General features: G+C 43.0%; 1 protein-coding gene across 1 annotated transcript; it reads left to right on the top strand.

Moving 5' to 3' along the window:
- Positions 1 to 439: 439 nt before the first annotated feature.
- LOC147705807 (uncharacterized) lies at positions 440 to 19589 on the top strand. Its single transcript, XM_086928409.1, has 3 exons — positions 440 to 1647; positions 7216 to 7432; positions 19419 to 19589. Exons 1-3 carry the CDS (start codon positions 440 to 442, stop codon positions 19587 to 19589), a joined length of 1596 nt encoding a protein of 531 aa, XP_086784535.1.
- Positions 19590 to 21206: the final 1617 nt, after the last annotated feature.

Raw genomic sequence — 21206 nt, 5'->3', positions numbered from 1 at the left:
AAGAACTCAGTGTGTAATCTAGGAATCTTAGATAGTGGCTTCTGCTGTGTCATGTACTTTAATGAGCTGCAGAGGCGAGTTTCTGAAATATGGCTGAAATATGGCTCTGATCGTTTATGCCATTATAGGGGTTTGATTTGATTATAACCGAATAGGGGCATAAGGTCACATATTGATCAGAGTCCTAGATTAGAACACGACACCATCAGGAGTTGTCTGGATTGTTGGAAGATATGGACCTGGATGCTCTCTTTATTACAGAGACCTGGACCAGTGCTGACTCCTCTGTTGAGTTGGGCTTTGCTTGCCCTGAAGGGTACAAGATGTTTCATAAACCCAGGTCCCAGGGAAGAGGGGGGGATCGGAGATCGATGAGGTGGCAGGGATAGAACTGCTGGGCTTCACCCTGCAGGAAACTAAAGGAAGGATGCTAACCGGTATGGTTTGCTATAGGCCTCCAGGCCTAGATACGCAGTATCAGGCGTTGTTTGACATTATCGGCGCCCTGGCCTTGAGCCACTCCAGACTGCTGCTCCTAGGTGATTTTAACCTATGGGACAATGGGACCCTAGGGAGTCATCTGAAGGACCTACAACATATATGTGAGAACTGCGGCCTGGATCAGCTGATTTTGAAACCTACCCACTCAGGTGACCATGTGTTGGATCTTGTGTTTGCTAATCAGACTGAGACAGAGGTGACTGGCATACTACCCCAATGGTGGACTGACCACTCCCTAATCTACTTTAAGATCACTATATCCACTCATGTAAATAAAAATGCCTGTTCTGCAACCTACCGAAGGGGAAGAGACTGGTCTAAACTACCAAAAGATAAAACGGATCCTACCTTCACCAATCAGACACCTTTTGCTCCGGGTAATTCGGTGGGTCAGAATTATCTTGCCTACTGTAATTATATCACTGATACCCTTGATAAACTTGTCCCCCTTAAAAAGATAAGGAATAGAGGGAAACCGTCAGCCCCCTGGTTCAGTGAGGAGCTGAAATTACTACGTAATCAGTGTAGACAGGCAGAAAGGAAGTGGCGAAGGCTCTATCTAGAGTCAGATAAGAGACTGCTAAAGATAGCGCAGAACAAATATAAAGGGGCCATCGTCAAATCAAAAGCTCTTTTTTATGCCACTTCTATACTTCAATCACTGAACAGCACAAAAACTCTCTTTAATATTATAAGGGAATTCTCCAACCCGGACTGCACGAGCAACAGGGTGGTTGCAACACAAAAGCTCTGTGACAAAATCTCTATCTTCTTTGAAGAAAAGATTGCCAAAATCGTGGGGGGACTTGTTCAAGATAAAGCCAGCAGTCAGGACACTCTCCTTTTGACTGTCGAGGAGGAACCATGGGCAGTATCATCTATTGAGAGCTTTCAACCTCTCACAGAAGAGCTTTTTAACAGCCTTGCTCCTAGTGTATCTTCTGGCTCCCCCTTAGACCCCCTTCCTCATAAGATCTGGAAAGAGTATGGGCCAGAGCTATTTCCCTGGATGCGACTGATCTGTTGCCAGTCACTGGAGGAAGGAGTAGTGCCGGAGATATGGAAGCAGGCAACGGTAACTCCCCTACTTAAGAAACCCTCACTGGACCCAACTATCCCAGCTCATTTTAGGCCTATATCCCTCCTGCCCAATGTAGTACTTTAGTAGTTTGCTAAGTTACCTTTCTAGTCTTTATGGAATACTCCTCCTCTGAATTCTGTGTTCTATGCTGCTTCATGCTATGTGTTCTACTCTGTGGCAGTTGACTGTTTGCTGCTGCAGTGTTGTGTTCGCTCTTGTCCTACTCTACAACTTCAATAAAGAAATACATGAACTCAACCTTCTACATTGATGGAATTCATTTACTACAATTTTTGTCGACAAGGATTTGAACTCCACGCGAATGTAGAGCTGCACAAAGACAAGAGCGGACAAATTTGAGGTGATTTCGAATTTCGCTTCCTTGAATGCAGATTAACACAAATTGAAGATCGATTCTGCTTCTCGAAGGTAACCCTGAAGAACCAGACCTAAGAAAGTGTACCAGAAAGTGTACCTAACTCGTTCTGATGCTACATGGAGGTTTTGTCTACATCGGAATCAACCCACTTTCAAGGTAACTTTATAATATATTTCACTTGCTTTTACGTTGTTTTTCTTCAGCGCTTGTGACCTCTGCACTTCTGTTGGGAGTCTGTCATTCCTTCGCCTTCCCTCAGTGTCCGTTGTTTCTCCTGCTCTGTCTTCATCGTTTCCTTTTCCAAGTCTGATGACGTTATAGAATCCTCAAGGGGAGTTGGTGGACTTCTTCATGACGCGCTGAACTGTGTCCAATCCCTGCGCTCCAGTGACGTGGCATATCTTCTTCCAATAGCGCTCAAACAGCCGGACCCGCGTCATCACGTTTCTTTCAGAATAATGTCAGGAAGCCATTTTGGTTGTTATAGCAACACTCGATTCACCTCCAGCAGCATAACCGCGAACCGCTTCGGTTCTGCTTGTTTATTTATTTTTCGGTTACCTCAACGATGATTACTTCAACGACGATACGCTCGTCATTACTGAAGTTCTGTGACTAATCCACTCTAAGCGTGTGTCAACACTAGTGTTTCTTCGACGATACACACGTCAAATTCGAAGGTACTGTGTAAAAGTGTCCTATTACCAGTGTATTTCTGAAGATACACACGGCAGTTTCTCAGTACAAACATTTCTTAAGGAATATTGACTATATATATATTTTTTTTTTGCCTTGGTTTTTAACTTCTTTTACATTTTTGCTTAAATTGTGTTCTTTTTCACCATGACTGAACAAGCTCTGCAGCAAAATTGTACTGTTTTATTACCGCCGAGTTTCTTATCTACTCCAGGTCAACCTAGCATCTCATGGGAGGATTGGTTTCCCATGTTTGACAATTATTAAGATGCACTTGATGCTCAAGGTTTCTCTGCAAAAAGAAAGAAGGCACTTCTACTTAGTTCTTTGGGTAAAGAAGGTCAGAGAGTTTTAAAATTATTACCTCAGGTATTGCAAGCTGGTGCACAAGCTTCTTTAGATGAATACAAAGAGGCTATTTCTCGCATTGAAATAAGATATTCAAAGGAAGAGAACTTAGCAATGAATAGGTATAAGTTTTATACCAAAAGTCAAAGAGTGGGTGTGTCAATTGATGACTTTGTTTCCAGATTGCGGGAAATGTCAGTTAAGTGTAAGTTCGGAAACATGACAGACGAGTTGATCAGAGATCAACTCATAGTCCAGTGCAACAATAAAAAAATTCAGGAACGTTTGTGGGCGGCAAAGAATCCGAACTTACAAACTGCTATTGATTTGGCGAAAATCGTTGAACAATCTGAGGGCTGCATGAAAGAGCTCGAAAAGAGAGCTGTAGTTACCGATGTCAGTGAAGTTTCTGTATGTGATTCAACGATGTGTTTTCAAGGGGATGATGATTTTGGGGAAGTTGCAGCTGTAAAAAACAAACAAGAAATTTATCAACAAAAAGTTTGTTGGTGTGAAACCCCAGAATTCTGCTTGAACTATCATTCAAAAACAGTGTTATAGGTGTGGCAGCCCAAGTCATGCTTCTGATTCTAAATTTTGCTTTGCTGCTAAGCAAGAATGTATGAAGTGTGGTAAGGTGGGCCATTATGCTAGGGTTTGTAGAGGCAGAAGGCGTTCCTCTGTAGCATGCATAAACAGTCTTGATGAAGTATCTGATGAACTTAATAAGATTTTAATTGTGGGTGTGGATGAACACTGTCATAGTGATGAAATGAGACGCAGAAACAGACTTAAAGCTCTGTTTATTATTAACAACAAGGATGTTTATTTAATGGTAGACACTGGTTCACGCTACACAATCATCCCCAATCACATTTTTGTTGAGCAGTGGGGTAGTACTCCTCTTCTTCCTCAAGATATTTCTCCTGGTGGTTATCAGGGGGAACCTTTAGACATTATTGGGTATTTTGATGCTTGTATCAAATTCTCTTCTAGACAGATTCAAGGGAAAGTGTATGTGTCTGCAACGGGACCTGCTATTCTGGGGTGGGTTCATAAATACGATCTCTCCATCATTGTCAATCCTCGTGCTGACCCACAGGTTATGGTTGTAGAAGATGATGAACTGCTTTCTATTTTATCTAAGTTTAAACACGTTTTTTGTGAGAAACTGGGGCGTTTGAAAGGTTATTCTCACAAAATTATTTTGAAGCAAGATTCTGTTCCTGTCCAGCATAAGGTTAGGAGAATACCCATTGTTATCAGAGACGAAGTAAAGCGTCTTCTTGACGATATGTTGTCTTCTGGCGTAATTGAAGCTGTGGAAGCCTCTCCTTGGGTTTCTCCCATCATGGTCACGAAAAATTAGGATGGCAAGCTCCGCTTCTGTGTGGACTTGGGCTCACTGGACCAGTGTGTCATTGCTGATACTTTCCCTTTGCGCAACATCTCGGAACTTGTTACTACCCTCAAAGTTGCTTGTTTTTTTCTAAGCTTGAACTTAGAAGTGCTTACCACCAGATTGATTTGCATAGAGACTCTAGGAGTTTGACAGCTTTTATTACTCCATGGGGCACTTACCAATTCATCAGGCTCTCTTTTGGACTAAATTCAGCGGCTAGCGTTTTTCAGCCGATGGTTACTAGCATTTTTGAGGGTGTACGGGATGTGGTCTATTTTCAAGATGACATTTTGATCTATGGAAAGACGGCAGATCAACATAATTCTACACTTAGGTGTGTTTTTGAGAAATTATCTGAGGCTGGTCTCACTTTGCGCAAAGACAAGTGTTTATTCTCTGTGGACCAGGTGGACTATCATGGTTACACAATCACCTCTTCCGGTATCAAACCCAAGAGGGATTTGTGTGAAGCCATTCGTTCTGCTCCTCGATCTGTCGATAAGGACCAGTTACGTTCCTTTATGGGACTTGCGAATACTACTTTTCTGACAAGACTTGCTGCATAAGATCTTTACTCAAGAGGGGTGTAAACTTTGTTTGGGGTGATGAGCAGAAAAAATGCTTTGAGAATATTAAGAAGGAAATTTGTGATGCCAATTTCTTGTCTCATTTTGATGTTCACAACAAGTCCATTGTCACAGTTGACGCTAGCACAACAGGGTTAGGGGCTATGTTGTCTCAGATTAAAGCTAGCTCTGAGGTTACAGTGGCCTTTGCTTCCAGGACTCTTACTGACTCAGAAAAAAAATTATTCGGTCATCGAGAGGGAAGCTCTCACTGCTTCCTGGGCAGTAGAGTATTTTAGGACATATCTTTGGGGCATGAAGTTCATAATCAGGACTGACCATAAACCCCTCATTAAAGTCCTTTCCCCAGGTGGAGCTGGTAAGGGTTCTGCCAGACTCATGAGATTGGCAGCTAAGCTTCAGGAATTTCAGTTTGTTGTGGAATACATTCAGGGGTGGAAACATGTCCAAGCAGATTGCCTCTCTAGGTAATCTCTGGATTGGCGTAACTTACATGACTCAGAAATTCTTTCAGATGTGGGAGAAGGTGTTTTCTCCAGTAAAGAGTGGAAAGAGAGATGGCTTCTGACCACACTCTTCAAGAGGTTATCAAACTTACCAAATCAGGTTCTAGGCGTGAAAGTACTCTTTAAGTCTCAGTTAGGCCCTTTCTTAAATTTTTTTATGAACTTTTCTTCACCAGCAATTACATTTTGCTTAAAGGAGAACAGTTTATACCTCATTTTGGGCTCAGGAACAAGTTGTTGGCTTTAGCACACTTGGGACAGACACTAACTCAACACCATTTTTGGTGGCCGGGTATTGATTCGCAGGTTGTGGACTGGGTTGAACATTGTACGATATGCAAGGAAGGTGCAAAGCGGCTGAAGGTCGTTCCTAAGTCTAAATCCGATGCACACATACAGTGTCCTGATTTACCGTGGCATACTATCTGCCTTGACTTCACTGGTCCCATGGGGGAACTCAATGAGAAAGATAGGTTTGCCATGGTTGTTGTCGATGTCTTTTCAAAATGGTTGGTCTTGAACTTTACTAACAACATCACTACTGAGAGCACCATAAGATTTCTAGGAAACTTACTTAAGGACGAGGGTTTACCGTCTGTCATTGAGTCGGTACTCAACTCGTCTCTAGGCATATGCACATTTTCTTGAAAGAATGTGGCATTTCTCATCACCGTACTTCCCTATATACTCCCCAGAGTAACGGGGTGTGTGAAAGAGCAAACAAAGTGGTGAATGGCATAATTCAAATCGCTTCAGATGGTGGGGGTATTGTAAGGAAAATGGTCAAAGAAATGTTGTGGGCCTATCGTACTACTCCCTCATCAAATGGCAAATCCCCTTTCCAGTTGATGAGAGGACGTAATCCAGGTTCAAAGTTGGTTCCTGCTTGGATGAGACAAGCTGTTGGTTTGCAGAGTGCAGAGAATGTTGTCTTGTTACCTCACTCTACTCCTTTCTTAGTGGGAGATCTTGTCAAGGTCAAAAGTGGAAGGGTACAAAGGGGCCTCTCGAAGTTCAAAGCTCCTTTTAAGGTTAAGAAAGTTCTCAATCACTGCGTTATTCTTAATAACGGTGAATGTTGGAAATTTAGAAGGGTGGCTCTATATGAAAGAGTTAAGCCTGTCCCTGTTGACAATGGTTTTTCTTCCTCTCCTTTGGATGGTGTGCCGCTAATTTCTCAGAATCTGTTACCTACCTCCACCAGTGGTTATTTGCTCGCCTCGAACACTCCTGTGGAGTTGTCTCCTCACAATGATGTTTCAAGTTCCGGGGGTGGTGATGCTCTTGTTCCTGGTGTCTCTGTCCAGAGTAACATTGACAGTAACTTCTCTTCACAGAATGATTTATTGTTTAGTCGTCCTGTTAGGTTTCGCCGACCACCTACTTATCTACAGGGTTTTATTCATTAGTGTTGCTGTTTGTTTCTTTTTTTTCTTTTTTTTTCTTTTCATTTTCTTTTCTCCTTTGATGTGTTTTGAAAAAAGAAAGGGAGAAGGTGTGTAGTACTTTAGTAATTTGCTAAGTTACCTTTCTAGTCTTTATGGAATACTCCTCCTCTTTATTCTGTGTTCTATGCTGCTTCATGCTATGTGTTCTACTCTGTGGCAGTTGACTGTTTGCTGCTGCAGTGTTGTGTTCGCTCTTGTCCTACTCTACAACTTCCATAAAGAAATACATGAACTCAACCTTCTACATTGATGGAATTCATTTACTACACCCTACCCTATAAAAATCCTGGAAAAGGCTGTTAGTAGATCTTTGTTGAGCTATCTTGAAGATAACCGCCTACTGGATAAGGATCAGTTTGGGTTCCGCCCAGGCCATGGGACAGAGACTGCGTTGGCTACCATGCTGGACACACTGCGAACGCGAGCCGACAATGGTAATTCATCAATACTAGGGTTGTTGGATATGTCGGCCGCATTCTACATGGTAAGCCACGCAGTCCTGCTAGGCAGACTGAAGAAACTGGGGGTGAAGGGCAAAACTCTGACATGGCTACAATCATACCTGTCAGGTAGACAACAGGTAGTGACCATGACTCCGTATGCTTCTCCTAAATCCCTGGTTCACCATGGAGTGCCACAGGGCTCGGCGATCAGCCCTATCCTTTTTAACATATATTTGCGGCCTTTGATCCCCATTATAAAATCTTATGGGATCGACCTGATCAATTACGCTGACGACACCCAATTGGTGTTTTCCTTTGTTTTCCCTTGAAGGGAAACATGCAGTGTCTATGGACACATTCCAGGAATGCATGTGTCGGGTTTCTGGTTGGCTCAATGCAAATTCCCTACAATTTAACGAGGGGAAAACGGAGATAGTCTACTGCTCGACTGCGAAATTGAATCAGCAGCCACAGTGTCAGCTCAGGCTCTCCCCGGGGGCTGATTTATGTGTCCCAATTAAGAAAGTTCGTAATCTAGGAGTACTGTTTGATGAAGATCTTCAAATGGTATCACAAACTAACAAAACTATCAGCGTCTGCTTTGGTCTGCTAAAAGCACTTAGACAGATTCTCCCTCTTCTCCCCGTCGAGACCAGGCCCCTGGTGGTAAGGAGTATAATCTTATGCAGACTGGATTACTGCAATTCCCTATATTTAGGTGCCCCCTCATATATCTTGTAGGGACTGCAGAGAGTCCAGACCTTTGCGGCCAAGCTGGCACTTAATAGACCTCGTAGCTCCTCTACCACAATGGCTCTGAGAGACCTCCATTGGCTGCTCGTGAGGGACAGAGTCACATTTAAATCACTGTGTATTGTCTATAGAGCACTGCACAGTATAGGCCCCCTACCAATGCAGGAGAGATTTACATGGTACAAGCCCACTAGGCCTCTTCGCTCCTCTAGTCTGAGTCTAGCAACAACTACCAGATTCAAGAGAGCCAGGATGGGAGGTAGGGCTTTTTGCACAGTAGTGTCCTGGCTGTGGAATGAGCTGCCCCAGAACATCAGGCAAGCCGACTCCCTGATAGGTTTTAGAAGGAGCCTAAAGACCTGTCTATTTGCCAAAATCTGAGATTTCAGTACCCACTATTCAGCCCTGCCATCGGCTGGCTCCATCTGATTAGGTTCTCTCAAAAAGCGCCAGGATACCCGTAGGGTGGCAGTTGTGCTATACAAGAACTATATACAATAAAATACAATATATATATATCAGGCAAAGAGGATACATATAGATGCATAATGCTAACATAATATGGTCCGATACTCCTTATGTATTGGTAATCTATTTATTATCCCTCAGAACGGCCCTTTTAGCATGATGTAGCTAACTAAAACTGATATGTATATGTATATATATATTACCTACTGGCGATAGCCAGTAGGTATATATAGTTAGGATTTTTTTCCTATGGGATTTTTGAAAATTCTATGTCGAATAACTTTGGCTTATGAGGACAGAATTGGCTGAAATTTTCAGGAAAATGGAACATTTTGTTTCTGAGCAGCCCCTGAAACTTTGGGGGGTTTTCGTCAAGGGGGGGCCGAGAAAAAAGGGGGGTCCCAAAACGTGTTTTTCCCATGCAATTTTCCATAGGGCGGTTGGCCTCACTTTTAGCCTGAACGGCTGAATGGATTTACACCAAACTTGGCAAAATTGTAGGGACTGGTAGCCCGATGTGCCTTTGCTATGTCTCAAGATATAGGCTCCAGTGGTTTTTACGAAAATTAACTTTGAAAAATATAAATTGGGCTACATTGGGCTATATATATGTTGGAGCCCAAATGTAGCCCAATGTAGCCCAATGTAGCCCAATGTAGCCCAAAGATGGCCACCAGAGACAAAAAACCAAATGTAGCCCAAATATCAGCCAGATGTAGCCCAACTATAGCCCAATGACAGATTGTCCCAGAGTGTTCTAAAGAACAACTAGAGTGCTAACAGTCCTACTTATTACAAAGGTATGGCACACCTGAAGCCATCTTGATTGGAATAAAGTGGTAACTCTTAAAACATTTAATTTAAAAAGGAACAAAATGAGGGGGTTCATTTTGCCATAGAAAGTATGATTAGCGAATATATGACGAAATCCCGCATACCATCAGTCCGCAAAAAAAATCCCGCATGTACTATTAGGCCGCAAATTAAAATAACGAAAACTTTTAGAACGAATATGCCTTTAGCATACACTAAACAACTAAACTACCCTAAACCCAAAAACACTACCCCCAGCATGACCCTACACTACACAAACAGTACAACACTACCCTAAACCCTAAAACACTACCCCCAGCATGACCCTACACTACACAAACACTACAACACTACCCTAAACCCTAAAACACTACCCCCAGCATGACCCTACACTACACAAACACTACAACACTACCCTAAACCCTAAAACACTACCCCCAGCATGACCCTACACTACACAAACACTACAACACTACCCTAAACCCTAAAACACTACCCCCAGCATGACCCTACACTACGCAAACACTACAACACTACCCAAAACCCTAAAACACTACACCCCAGCATGACCCTACACTACGCAAACACTACAACACTACCCTAAACCCTAAAACACTACCCCCAGCATGACCCTACACTACGCAAACACTACAACACAACCCTAAACCCTAAAACACTACCCCCAGCATGACCCTACACTACGCAAACACTACAACACAACCCTAAACCCTAAAACACTACCCCCAGCATGACCCTACACTACGCAAACACTACAACACTAACCTAAATCCTAAAACACTACCCCCAGCATGACCCTACACTACGCAAACACTACAACACTACCCAAAACCCTACAACACTACACCCCAGCATGACCCTACACTACGCAAACACTACAACACTACCCTAAACCCTAAAACACTACCCCCAGCATGACCCTACACTACGCAAACACTACAACACTACCCAAAACCCTAAAACACTACACCCCAGCATGACCCTACACTACGCAAACACTACAACACTACCCTAAACCCTAAAACACTACCCCCAGCATGATCCTACACTACGCAAACACTACAACACTACCCTAAACCCTAAAACACTACCCCCAGCATGACCCTACACTACGCAAACACTACAACACTACCCTAAACCCTAAAACACTACCCCCAGCATGACCCTACACTACGCAAACACTACAACACTACCCTAAACCCTAAAACACTACCCCCCAGCATGACCCTACACTACGCAAACACTACAACACTACCCAAAACCCTAAAACACTACCCCCAGCATGACCCTACACTACGCAAACACTACAACACTACCCTAAATCCTAAAACACTACCCCCAGCATGACCCTACACTACGCAAACACTACAACACTACCCAAAACCCTAAAACACTACACCCCAGCATGACCCTACACTACGCAAACACTACAACACTACCCTAAACCCTAAAACACTACCCCCAGCATGACCCTACACTACGCAAACACTACAACACTACCCAAAACCCTAAAACACTACACCCCAGCATGACCCTACACTACGCAAACACTACAACACTACCCTAAACCCTAAAACACTACCCCCAGCATGACCCTACACTACGCAAACACTACAACACTACCCTAAACCCTAAAACACTACCCCCAGCATGACCCTACACTACGCAAACACTACAACACTACCCAAAACCCTAAAACACTACCCCCCAGCATGACCCTACACTACGCAAACACTACAACACTACCCAAAACCCTAAAACACTACCCCCCAGCATGACCCTACACTACGCAAACACTACAACACTACCCAAAACCCTAAAACACTACCCCCAGCATGACCCTACACTACGCAAACACTACAACACTACCCAAAACCCTAAAACACTACCCCCAGCATGACCCTACACTACGCAAACACTACAACACTACCCAAAACCCTAAAACACTACACCCCAGCATGACCCTACACTACGCAAACACTACAACACTACCCAAAACCCTAAAACACTACACCCCAGCATGACCCTACACTACGCAAAAACTACAACACTACCCAAAACCCTAAAACACTACCCCCAGCATGACCCTACACTACGCAAACACTACAACACTACCCAAAACCCTAAAACACTACACCCAGCATGACCCTACACTACGCAAACACTACAACACTACCCTAAACCCTAAAATACTACACCCCAGCATGACCCTACACTACGCAAACACTACAACACTACCCAAAACCCTAAAACACTACCCCCAGCATGACCCTACACTACGCAAACACTACAACACTATCCTAAACCCTAAAACACTACGCCCAGCATGACCCTACACTACGCAAACACTACAACACTACCCTAAACCCTAAAACACTAGCCCCAGCATGACCCTACACTACGCAAACACTACAACACAACCCTAAACCCTAAAACACTACCCCCAGCATGACCCTACACTACGCAAACACTACAACACTACCCTGAACCCTAAAACACTACCCCCAGCATGACCCTACACTACGCAAACACTACAACACAACCCTAAACCCTAAAACACTACCCCCAGCATGACCCTACACTAAACAACCACCACAACTCTACACTACACTAACACAACACTACACTACACAACACTACACTACACTACACAATCACTAACCCACGAAAAAATTAACACAAACCCACTTACCTCTCTCGTCATCGTGGTTTTCACAACGCAAATGCATTTACCATACATGCCTTTAAAACGTAATTCTTTGTAAAGGCATGCGCGATAAATGCACATGCGTTTTGAAAAAATGCGGGATAATGGTATGCGAGCTCAATGACCTTGCGGGATAATGGTATGCGGACTGAAAGTCTGCGGGATAAAAAATGCGGGAAAATGGCTGCAAACCATGATTAGCAGCAGACTTCCCTGGTGAGCACTAGCTTTACTACAGTGATCTAATGAGCAACTAGAGTGCTAACATTCAGAATTTATGGCAAATGTGTGACACATCTGAATGCCTTCTTGATAGAACCAAAGTAAACAAGCATTGAAAATGCAATAGATCTCGCCCTCGTTTAAGTTATAGCCATTCTGTTTGTAATGAGGTGGCTTTTTAGCTTTGCTTTTATTAGTGTTTTTAAAACTTTCATGTAAATAACATGCATATGTATGCATATATGTATATGTATGCATGCATTTATATTTATATAGATATGCAGATTACATATGTTTATATATGTATATTACCTACTGGCGATAGCCAGTGGGTATATATAGTTAGGATTTTTTCTCTATGGGATTTCTGAAAATTCTATGTCTAATAACTTTGGCGTTTGTGGACGGAATTGGCTGAAATTTTCAGGAAAATGGCACATTTTTTTTCTGAGCAGCCCCTGAAAATTTGGTGGGGTTTCGTCAAGGGGGGGCCGAGAACAAAGGGGGGTCCCAAAACGCGTTTTTCCCATTCATTTTTCCATAGGGCGGTTGGACTCACTTTTAGCTCGAACGGCTGAATAGATTTACATGAAACTTGGCAAAATTGTAGATATGGTTTGCCCGACGTGCCTTTGCTATGTCTCAATATATGTGCTCCAGTGGATTTTGAGAAATTAACGTTTAAAAAAATATATATATCTGTGACAGCGCTCCGGTTAGCGCCCCGGTTCGCGTACCTGACGCGTAACGGAACTTCGCGAAGCGAATCTGATTGGCTCTCCGGTGTCTGTCAACATTCTAAACAAACCGGAGCGGCCGCCATCTTGTCTCTCGGTACGATCGAGAGACAAGATGTGGTGAAAAACGAAGGGGGAAATGAAGGAAAGGGGGCAAGGTAGACCACTCCTGACCCCCTAGGATTGATGAGGGGGATATTAAAGTGCCCCGCGGGGCAAAAAATTTTGCGATTTTACGCCGTAGAGGCGCGTCCCGGTACGCGAACCGGGCAGCTCACCGGGCAGCTAACCGGGCAGCTAACCGGCAGCGTAGCTGTCAACATTGTAAACAGTCCGGAGCGGCCGCCATCTTGTCTCTCGGTAGGTTCAAGAGACAAGATGTGGTGAAAAAAGAAGGCGGAAATGAAGGAAAGGGGGCAAGGTAAACCCCTCCTGACCCCCTAGGATTTATGAGGGGGATATTAAAGTCCCCCGCGATTTTTCGCGGTAGAGGCGCTTCCCGGTACGCGAACCGGGCAGCTAACCGGCAGCGTAACGGGAGTCCGCCATCTTGTGTTTTTGGAGCGTCCGGTTCGCGTACCGGGTAGCGTCCCGGTAAGCGTAACAAGGGGAAAACCAAGAGAAACAGTAAAAAAAAAATTAAGGGAATAGATTTCCAGCAAACTTGGCAAAATTGTAGGGACTGTTTGTTTGATGTGCCTTTGCAAGGCCTCAAGATATGTGCACGTGTGGATTTTGTCTAATTAAGGTTAAAAAAAATATATATATCTGTAAGCGTGCTCCGGCACGCTTACGTTACGGGTTTTGTTTGCGCTGCAGAACCGATACGTCACGGTTATGCGACGCGTCATGAGGCGTCTCACGTGGCTACGTGATACGTCACGTAATAAAGAATATATTTTACAGCTATAGATATTAGCTTTTAAAAAACCAATGAAATTCACTGAAAAAAACCATAGGTTATAGACCATATATAGTTAGGAATTTGCATTTACAAAACCTTGAAAATTCACTGAAAAAACCATAGGTTAGAGACCATATATAGTTAGCTGGACATTTTATTGACAAAAAACCAATGAAATTCCATATATAGTTAGTTGCACTAACTATATATCGCGCACCCGCAATCCACTGCTGATGATGTCACATATTACATCATTCATGACATGGTCAGTGACATCACTGATGACATCACTGATGACATCTCAAATGACATCACTGATGACATCACTGATGACATCTCAAATGACATCAGTGATGACATCATGACACACCAATACCAGTTACTACATACGCACTCACTGATTCCTACGTCTACACACACATTCACTCATTCACCCATACAATCACTCATACATACAGTCACTCATTATTACACTATCATATGCACTCATACACCTATGCAGACACTCACACACTGCCACTCATCCATGGAGTTACTCACACACCTAGTCAGTCCTGTAAAGAATCAATCACACTTCCATTTCCTCATCTATACAGTTAAACACAGAACACCATACTTCAGTGACATCACTGATGACATCACTGATGACATCTCAAATGACATCACTGATGACATCTCAAATGACATCACTGATGACATCATGACACACCAATACCAGTTACTACATACGCACTCACTGATTCCTACGTCTACACACACATTCACTCATTCACCCATACAATCACTCATACATACAGTCACTCATTATTACAACACTATCATATGCACTCATACACCTAGTCAGTCCTGTGAAGAATCAATCACACTTCGATTTCCTCATCTATACAGTTAAACACAGAACACCATACTTTTCACACATATACTAACACATACTTACTCTCTTATACAATCACTGATACAAGTACACATTGATATGCACAGAGTCACACACCTCCCAGCCAGCCACACACACACTCAGTCTTCCATACATCCACTCATTCTTCAATATGTAAAACATATTTAAACTTTACAAAAACACACAGACACTAGATGATGTCATCAGTGATGTCATTTGAGATGTCATCAGTGATGTCATCAGTGATGTCATTTGAGATGTCATCAGTGATGTCATCAGTGATGTCACTGACCATGTCATGAATGATGTAATATGTGACATCATCAGCAGTGGATTGCGGGTGCGCGATATATAGTTAGTGCAACTAACTATATATGGAATTTCATTGGTTTTTTGTCAATAAAATGTCCAGCTAACTATATATGGTCTCTAACCTATGGTTTTTTCAGTGAATATATATATATATATATATATATATATATATATATATATATATATATATATATATATATATATATATATATATATATATATATATATATATATATATATATATATATATATATATCTTTTGCAGGGAGGACAGCATTCTCTCACTACTTGCGTTAACACTGCTAACAGAGTAGGCCGAGAACCATACAGATGCCATTTTCTGAATCTATGCTCGAACACAGGCTGTGATCAGGTGTTAGTCTCCGGCAGTTGTCAAGCCCCAGTTCATCTGAATTACTGGGAGCAACTGAATGTAGGCTGTTTACTCGACTGTCCTGAGACTCAAGGTCGCATCTGGCTTTGGGTGCGATAAGCGCATTCCTGGAGGCGCTGTGCCTACACTCCTGGGCACCAAGACGAAAGGGAGTCACCCCTCCTGACCTTCCCAGTAATAAATAGTTAAGCTTTGAACTAATCATGTGTGCCATATGCAGTCTTTTCCTGGAGCTCTAGGGCCAACTGGTGTTTTTCCTTTTACAGTGATTATATGTGTTGAACTGAAAAGTATATAACCTCATGTTTGAATGCGAGCCAACAGTCTTCTCCGCGCACCTGATGGGTGGGGGTAGGAGAGGTTCCTCTATAGAGTATTTTTGCCTATTAAATGATTTAACTTTCTTCACTGCCAACTGACTGATTATTTTGTAATGGAATTGGGCCTATTGGTAGGTATTAAGCATGGGCGGAAAATCCGTTTCGCTCGCGGATTTTGCGGATTTTCGGTAAATTCGCAATCCGCGAGATTCGCGAATCTCCCGCAAAATCCGCAAATCCGCGAGCAGCGGATTTTGCTCGCACTGCTCGCACTGTTCGCGTGAGTTCGCGGCTTCCCAGTACAACTTCGCGCCCCGCGAATAAGTGCAAAATTGCAGAAATACGATCTTAGCAAAACTGAAACTACTTACCAGGTTCAAAAGTTCAGGCTCATCATTAGTAGCCATTTCCTGTAGTGCTTCCTGAGGGGCCCCTCCAGAGTTCAGTTGCCAGTTGCAACTATTATGTGACCCTGCTCTGAACCTCAGAATAGTTACACATATGCCACAAAGGTCCTGAATTACAGCTAAGGGAGACAAGCAGGAGCCAGGCTGGAAGTTCAAATCCATTAATCAGCCCCTAATTCATTATTGTCAGTTGGGGCAGGGCAGGTGTTGTAACTAATTTTGCAACAATGAAAGCACGTAGCAAGTGCAAAGGATCACTAATCAGGAAGCACTAAGGAAGCAGGTGCCAGCTAAAAAAATATTCTGTGACACATTAATCAGCCCCAAATTAATTCAGGTCACTTGAGGCAGGGAAGGTGTGCTTGCGTTGCCACAATAATGTACACTGACTGGACAACCAGAGGGTGCTGTGATGAAACAGAGGGTGGCATGGGTGGGCCAGAGGGTGGCATGAGTAGTCAGAGAGTGGCAGTGGTGACAGAGAGTGGCAGTGATGAAGAAGAGTGTCCCAAACAGGCTGGACACGTAGAAACAACAAGTTCGCGAAACTTGCGACCCGACAGGTAAGTTCGCAATTTGCGAAAGTGTACAAAACCCTCGCGAACTGGCAGAAACCCGCGCAAACACAAAAAAATAAATCCGCAAATTCGCGAGAATTCGCGGATTTTGCGGATTGCGAGTTCGCAAATCCGCAAAATTCTCGAACGCGAGATTCGCAAAATTCACCCATGCTTAGTAGGTATAGCTCTTTATGTTATTTTTATGGTACTTCAATGGTACTACTGCAATTGGTATGATTTACCCGAACAACCTGTATATTGTGAAAAAGTATCTTTGATATTACTAATGTTTTGGCTGTACCATGAGTAATATATTTAAAAATGCATTCACTGGGATACTTTACAGTTGCATAATTTGTTTGTGTTCAAATCGTTTTTATTAGAGAATAATGAAGAAGTGAAAAAAGGCAGGAGTGCATCAATGATACATACAATCATGTTGTTACATTGCCGATGTCAAAGATTTAGAATTTGCAATAGGAAACAATAAGAAACAAGGAAACAACAACTAATAATAAATAAATACAAAAATAGTCAATGATCAACGAATAAATCAAATTAGCACATTGTTGATTCAAAGCTACACCTCCATATTGGCATACATAGAAGATGCATACAATTGGTATGAAAGAGAGATTTTAGTTCCGTATATCTATGCGAAGAGACAGCATCATGATGGTGTAAGTGTGACTCGATTAACAGTCAGTGTTTCAAGCTATGCAGTGTACTAGCAACTGCCTTGTTGTGTGTATTATGTCAGGAATATAGCCTATGAAATTACAGTGTAGCTCAGTGACCAGTGCAAGCTCTCACTATTAGAGTATAGTAGTGTGTAAGACAACTATAGAGTAGTGATATACTGATTGTGATCCAAGTGTATCTCGTCTCCGGGTGACCGCTCTCCGATATTTTCAGGTGTTAAGTGATTATGTAATCAGACTACGGGGGGTCAAAGGAGAGGGAGGCCACATCTAAAGAGGACCAAAGTTTCTTATTGGTAACTTGCCACGGACAAGAATGTAAAGCAGGGTTATCTACTCCTCTGATACATGATAGCCATTCTTTCCAGGCAGCAAAAGAGACCTCTGTAGCCGTCTTCCAGTGACAGAGGACCACCTTGCACGCCAGGGTTAGCAGGAGGTCAAGAAGTTGGCGATTGTGGTCTCTTATCAGCATTGGGTCAATTGCCCCCAGAATAATGTAGATGAATTCCCTTCTAGGTGTGATGCCAAATATGTGTTCAATGTAATCAAAAACACTGGACCAGTACTTGTTTAGCATGGGGCAGTTAAATAGCATGTGTGGCAGATCACCGTCAGCTAGGGAACAGTTCCAACACTTGGGGGTATCCCTTATGTTGAGTTTAAACAGTCTTTGTGGGATCCAAAACGCCCTGTTAAGTATCATGTATTTAGTTTGTGAGAAGATTGGTTAAACTTTATGTGTAAGCGCCGAGGTGTGGATCCTGTCCCAGCCAATAACTATACCGGTATTGTTCGGTTCTGCCTCCCATTTGAGTTTGTTTCGTCTCATTGATTTACTTGGCGTCGGCGCAAGCAGTTTGTATACTTTTGAGACAAAATGACCTGAAGAGTGCAAGTGTGGAAGCGTCAACTCTAACCAGGGTGCTGATATTTTGAACGAACGTGTGGACAAAACTGACTTTAGTTTTAGGACTGAGTAAAAGTCGATTGGGGGAAGGGAATGTTTAGCTTGGATCGTTGCGAAGGGCAAAGGCATGTGCCCCTCATAAAGATCCGAAATCACATTGATTCATTTATCTGACCAGTGGTCCCAGGAAAGAAGCGATCCATTAATCTTGATAAGTGGGTTACGCCATAAGGATGCGATAGCCGACTTCTTTATCTGCAGGCCAGATTTATGTGTGTGGTCCAGTCTCAGAAGGGCTCTTTTGGTGTTAAGCATTATGTATTTAGAGTGTGTGAGATGGGAAAGGTCCATTGTGAGTATCGCGGCGAGTGGGGCCTTGCCTATTATAGATTTTTCTATATTGATCCACAACGGCGTGTAGTCAGAGTCTTTGGCGAACCAGGAAGCTCCTTGCTTACACAGGAAAGCGGTTTGATAGTTCCTAAAATTGGATAAGCCTAGACCGCCTCTAAGTTTCGGAAGTTGTAGTTTTTTCATAGAGATTCTGGGTTTCTTCCCTTTCCATAGAAAGCTAGTAAATAATGTATCTTTTTTTTGCAGGAAGTCCTCAGTGAATGTCATGGGGAGCATGCTTGCCATATAGTTAATTAAAGGGGTGACCATCATCTTTAATGTCTCTGCTCTACCCCACCACGACAAGAATTTCGGGGACCACCCTTCCAGAAGTTTTTGTATTTTCTTGTAGAGTATATCTTCGTTAATTTTTAGTGTGGTAATCAGGTCTCTCTCGAACTCCAAGCCCAGGTATTTAAAGCTCTTTGGTTGCCAGGTAAGCCCAGAATCTCCTAGAATATTTTTATCACTCATGTTGTTCAGCAATTTCACCTCAGTTTTGTCTTTGTTCAGGGAGTATCCCGACACACAAGAGAACTCCTCAATCGTGGAAAGCAGGGCCGGTATAGCTCTATCCGCCTGCTCACTCAAGACCAAAACATCATCGACATAGGCCGTGAGTTTGATATTGCACTCCTTAAACTGAATTCCTGGAATGTCCGCATTCTCTCGTATGTGGTATAGAAAGGGTTCGATTGCCAGGAGGAATAAGGATGGGGACAAGGGGCATCCCTGTCTAGTCCCTTGTTCAAGTTTAAAAGGGGAGGAAAAAGCTCCACCAGCTCTCACTCTAGCAGTGGGGCAGGCATACAGTAACATTACGAGTTTAGTAAACAGAGGACCTAGTTCGAATTTATGTAAAACTGCTTCCAGATATGTCCAGTCCACTTTGTCAAACGCTTTTTCAGCGTCGAGTGTCATCGCAGCGGTGGGTGTGGAGAGGAGCTTCGCTTTTTCAAGCATGTGAGCAAGGATTCTGGTATTGTCGCTTGACAATCTATTTTTCAAAAAGCCAGCTTGCGATGGGTAGATTAGGGACGGTAGTACCTTCTGGATGCGTCTCGCTAGGATTGAGGCCAAGAGCTTACAATCCAAGTTTATTAGCGATATTGGCCTGCAATTTTTTGGAAGTTTAGAGTCCTTTCCCTCCTTGGGTATCATGGCAATTACTGCTTCGGCCATTGTTCCTTTTACTTCTCCCGTGATACTAATCTCTTGGAAAACGTCCAAAAGTGGTGTTGTAAGGGTTTGAGCGAAGCTTTTATAAAATTGTGCTGTAAATCCATCTGGACCGGGGGCCTTCCCGCTCTTAAGAGACTTGATCGCGGCAGCGACTTCTGTCTCAGATATGGGTTCGTTTAAGGATTTTTGTTCTGAGGGCGTAAGTGTTGGTAGTGCGCATTTGGAGAGGTATGTCTCCACCTTCTCTTTCTCCACATTCACATTCTTAGCGTATAATTTCTCATAGAAATCTTTGAATAGGTTTGCAATTTTATTGGGGTCAGAATTGGGGGTGCCCTTATCGTCCAGTAAGGAAGTAATGGTGTTTTTTTGAATTTTAAATTTAAGATAGACCGTTAACCCCTTCCCTGCCTTATTAGATTCGCAGACTTTGAACCGTTTTCTCCTATCCAACCAGACTCCTGCCTTCTCACTCACTAGTTTAATATAGGTATATTTTAGATTGGACAAATCAGTCAGTAATTTGGTACTTCTACTGGCTAGATATTCGTGGTGGAGTTTTGAGATGTCTTCTTCTAGTTTTAAGAGGGCGGCATTACGATTTTTGTTTATTGCGGATGATATTTTTATGATGAGCCCTCTTATAGTGGTCTTTAGTGCTTCCCAACGGATTAAGTCCGAGGTGTCCCCTTTTTTATTAAGTATTAAGAATTCCTTGAGGGCGTGTTCTATATTTTCTTTGTGTGTTACATCATTTAGTATGGTGTCATTAAGTCGCCACATCGACTGACGGGTTATCGGTTTGATATTAGATAATGTGAGTGATATGCAAGAGTGGTCAGAGACGAGCCGTGGTGCAATGTCCGCGTCTTCTATTCTGGCCACCGCGTTCCTAGTTATGAATATATAGTCAATTCTTGAGAACGAGTCGTGAGGTGGGGAGTAGAAAGAGTAATCTCTGCCGTCAGGGTGTTGTAGACGCCATGTGTCCATCATGTGGAATCTATGACATAGCTTTGTAAATTCCTTGTGGGCTTTGCTTGGGCGGAAGGTGCACTTAGAGTCCCTATCTAAGGCGGGGTCAAACGGAAGGTTAAAATCTCCTGCTAGAATATGAAC

This window comes from Lissotriton vulgaris, chromosome 7 (assembly GCF_964263255.1).
Source record: "Lissotriton vulgaris chromosome 7, aLisVul1.2, whole genome shotgun sequence".
Lineage (NCBI taxonomy): Eukaryota > Metazoa > Chordata > Amphibia > Caudata > Salamandridae > Lissotriton > Lissotriton vulgaris.
Note: the sequence above shows the minus strand (reverse complement) of the source record. Positions and strands in the feature narration are given on the sequence as shown.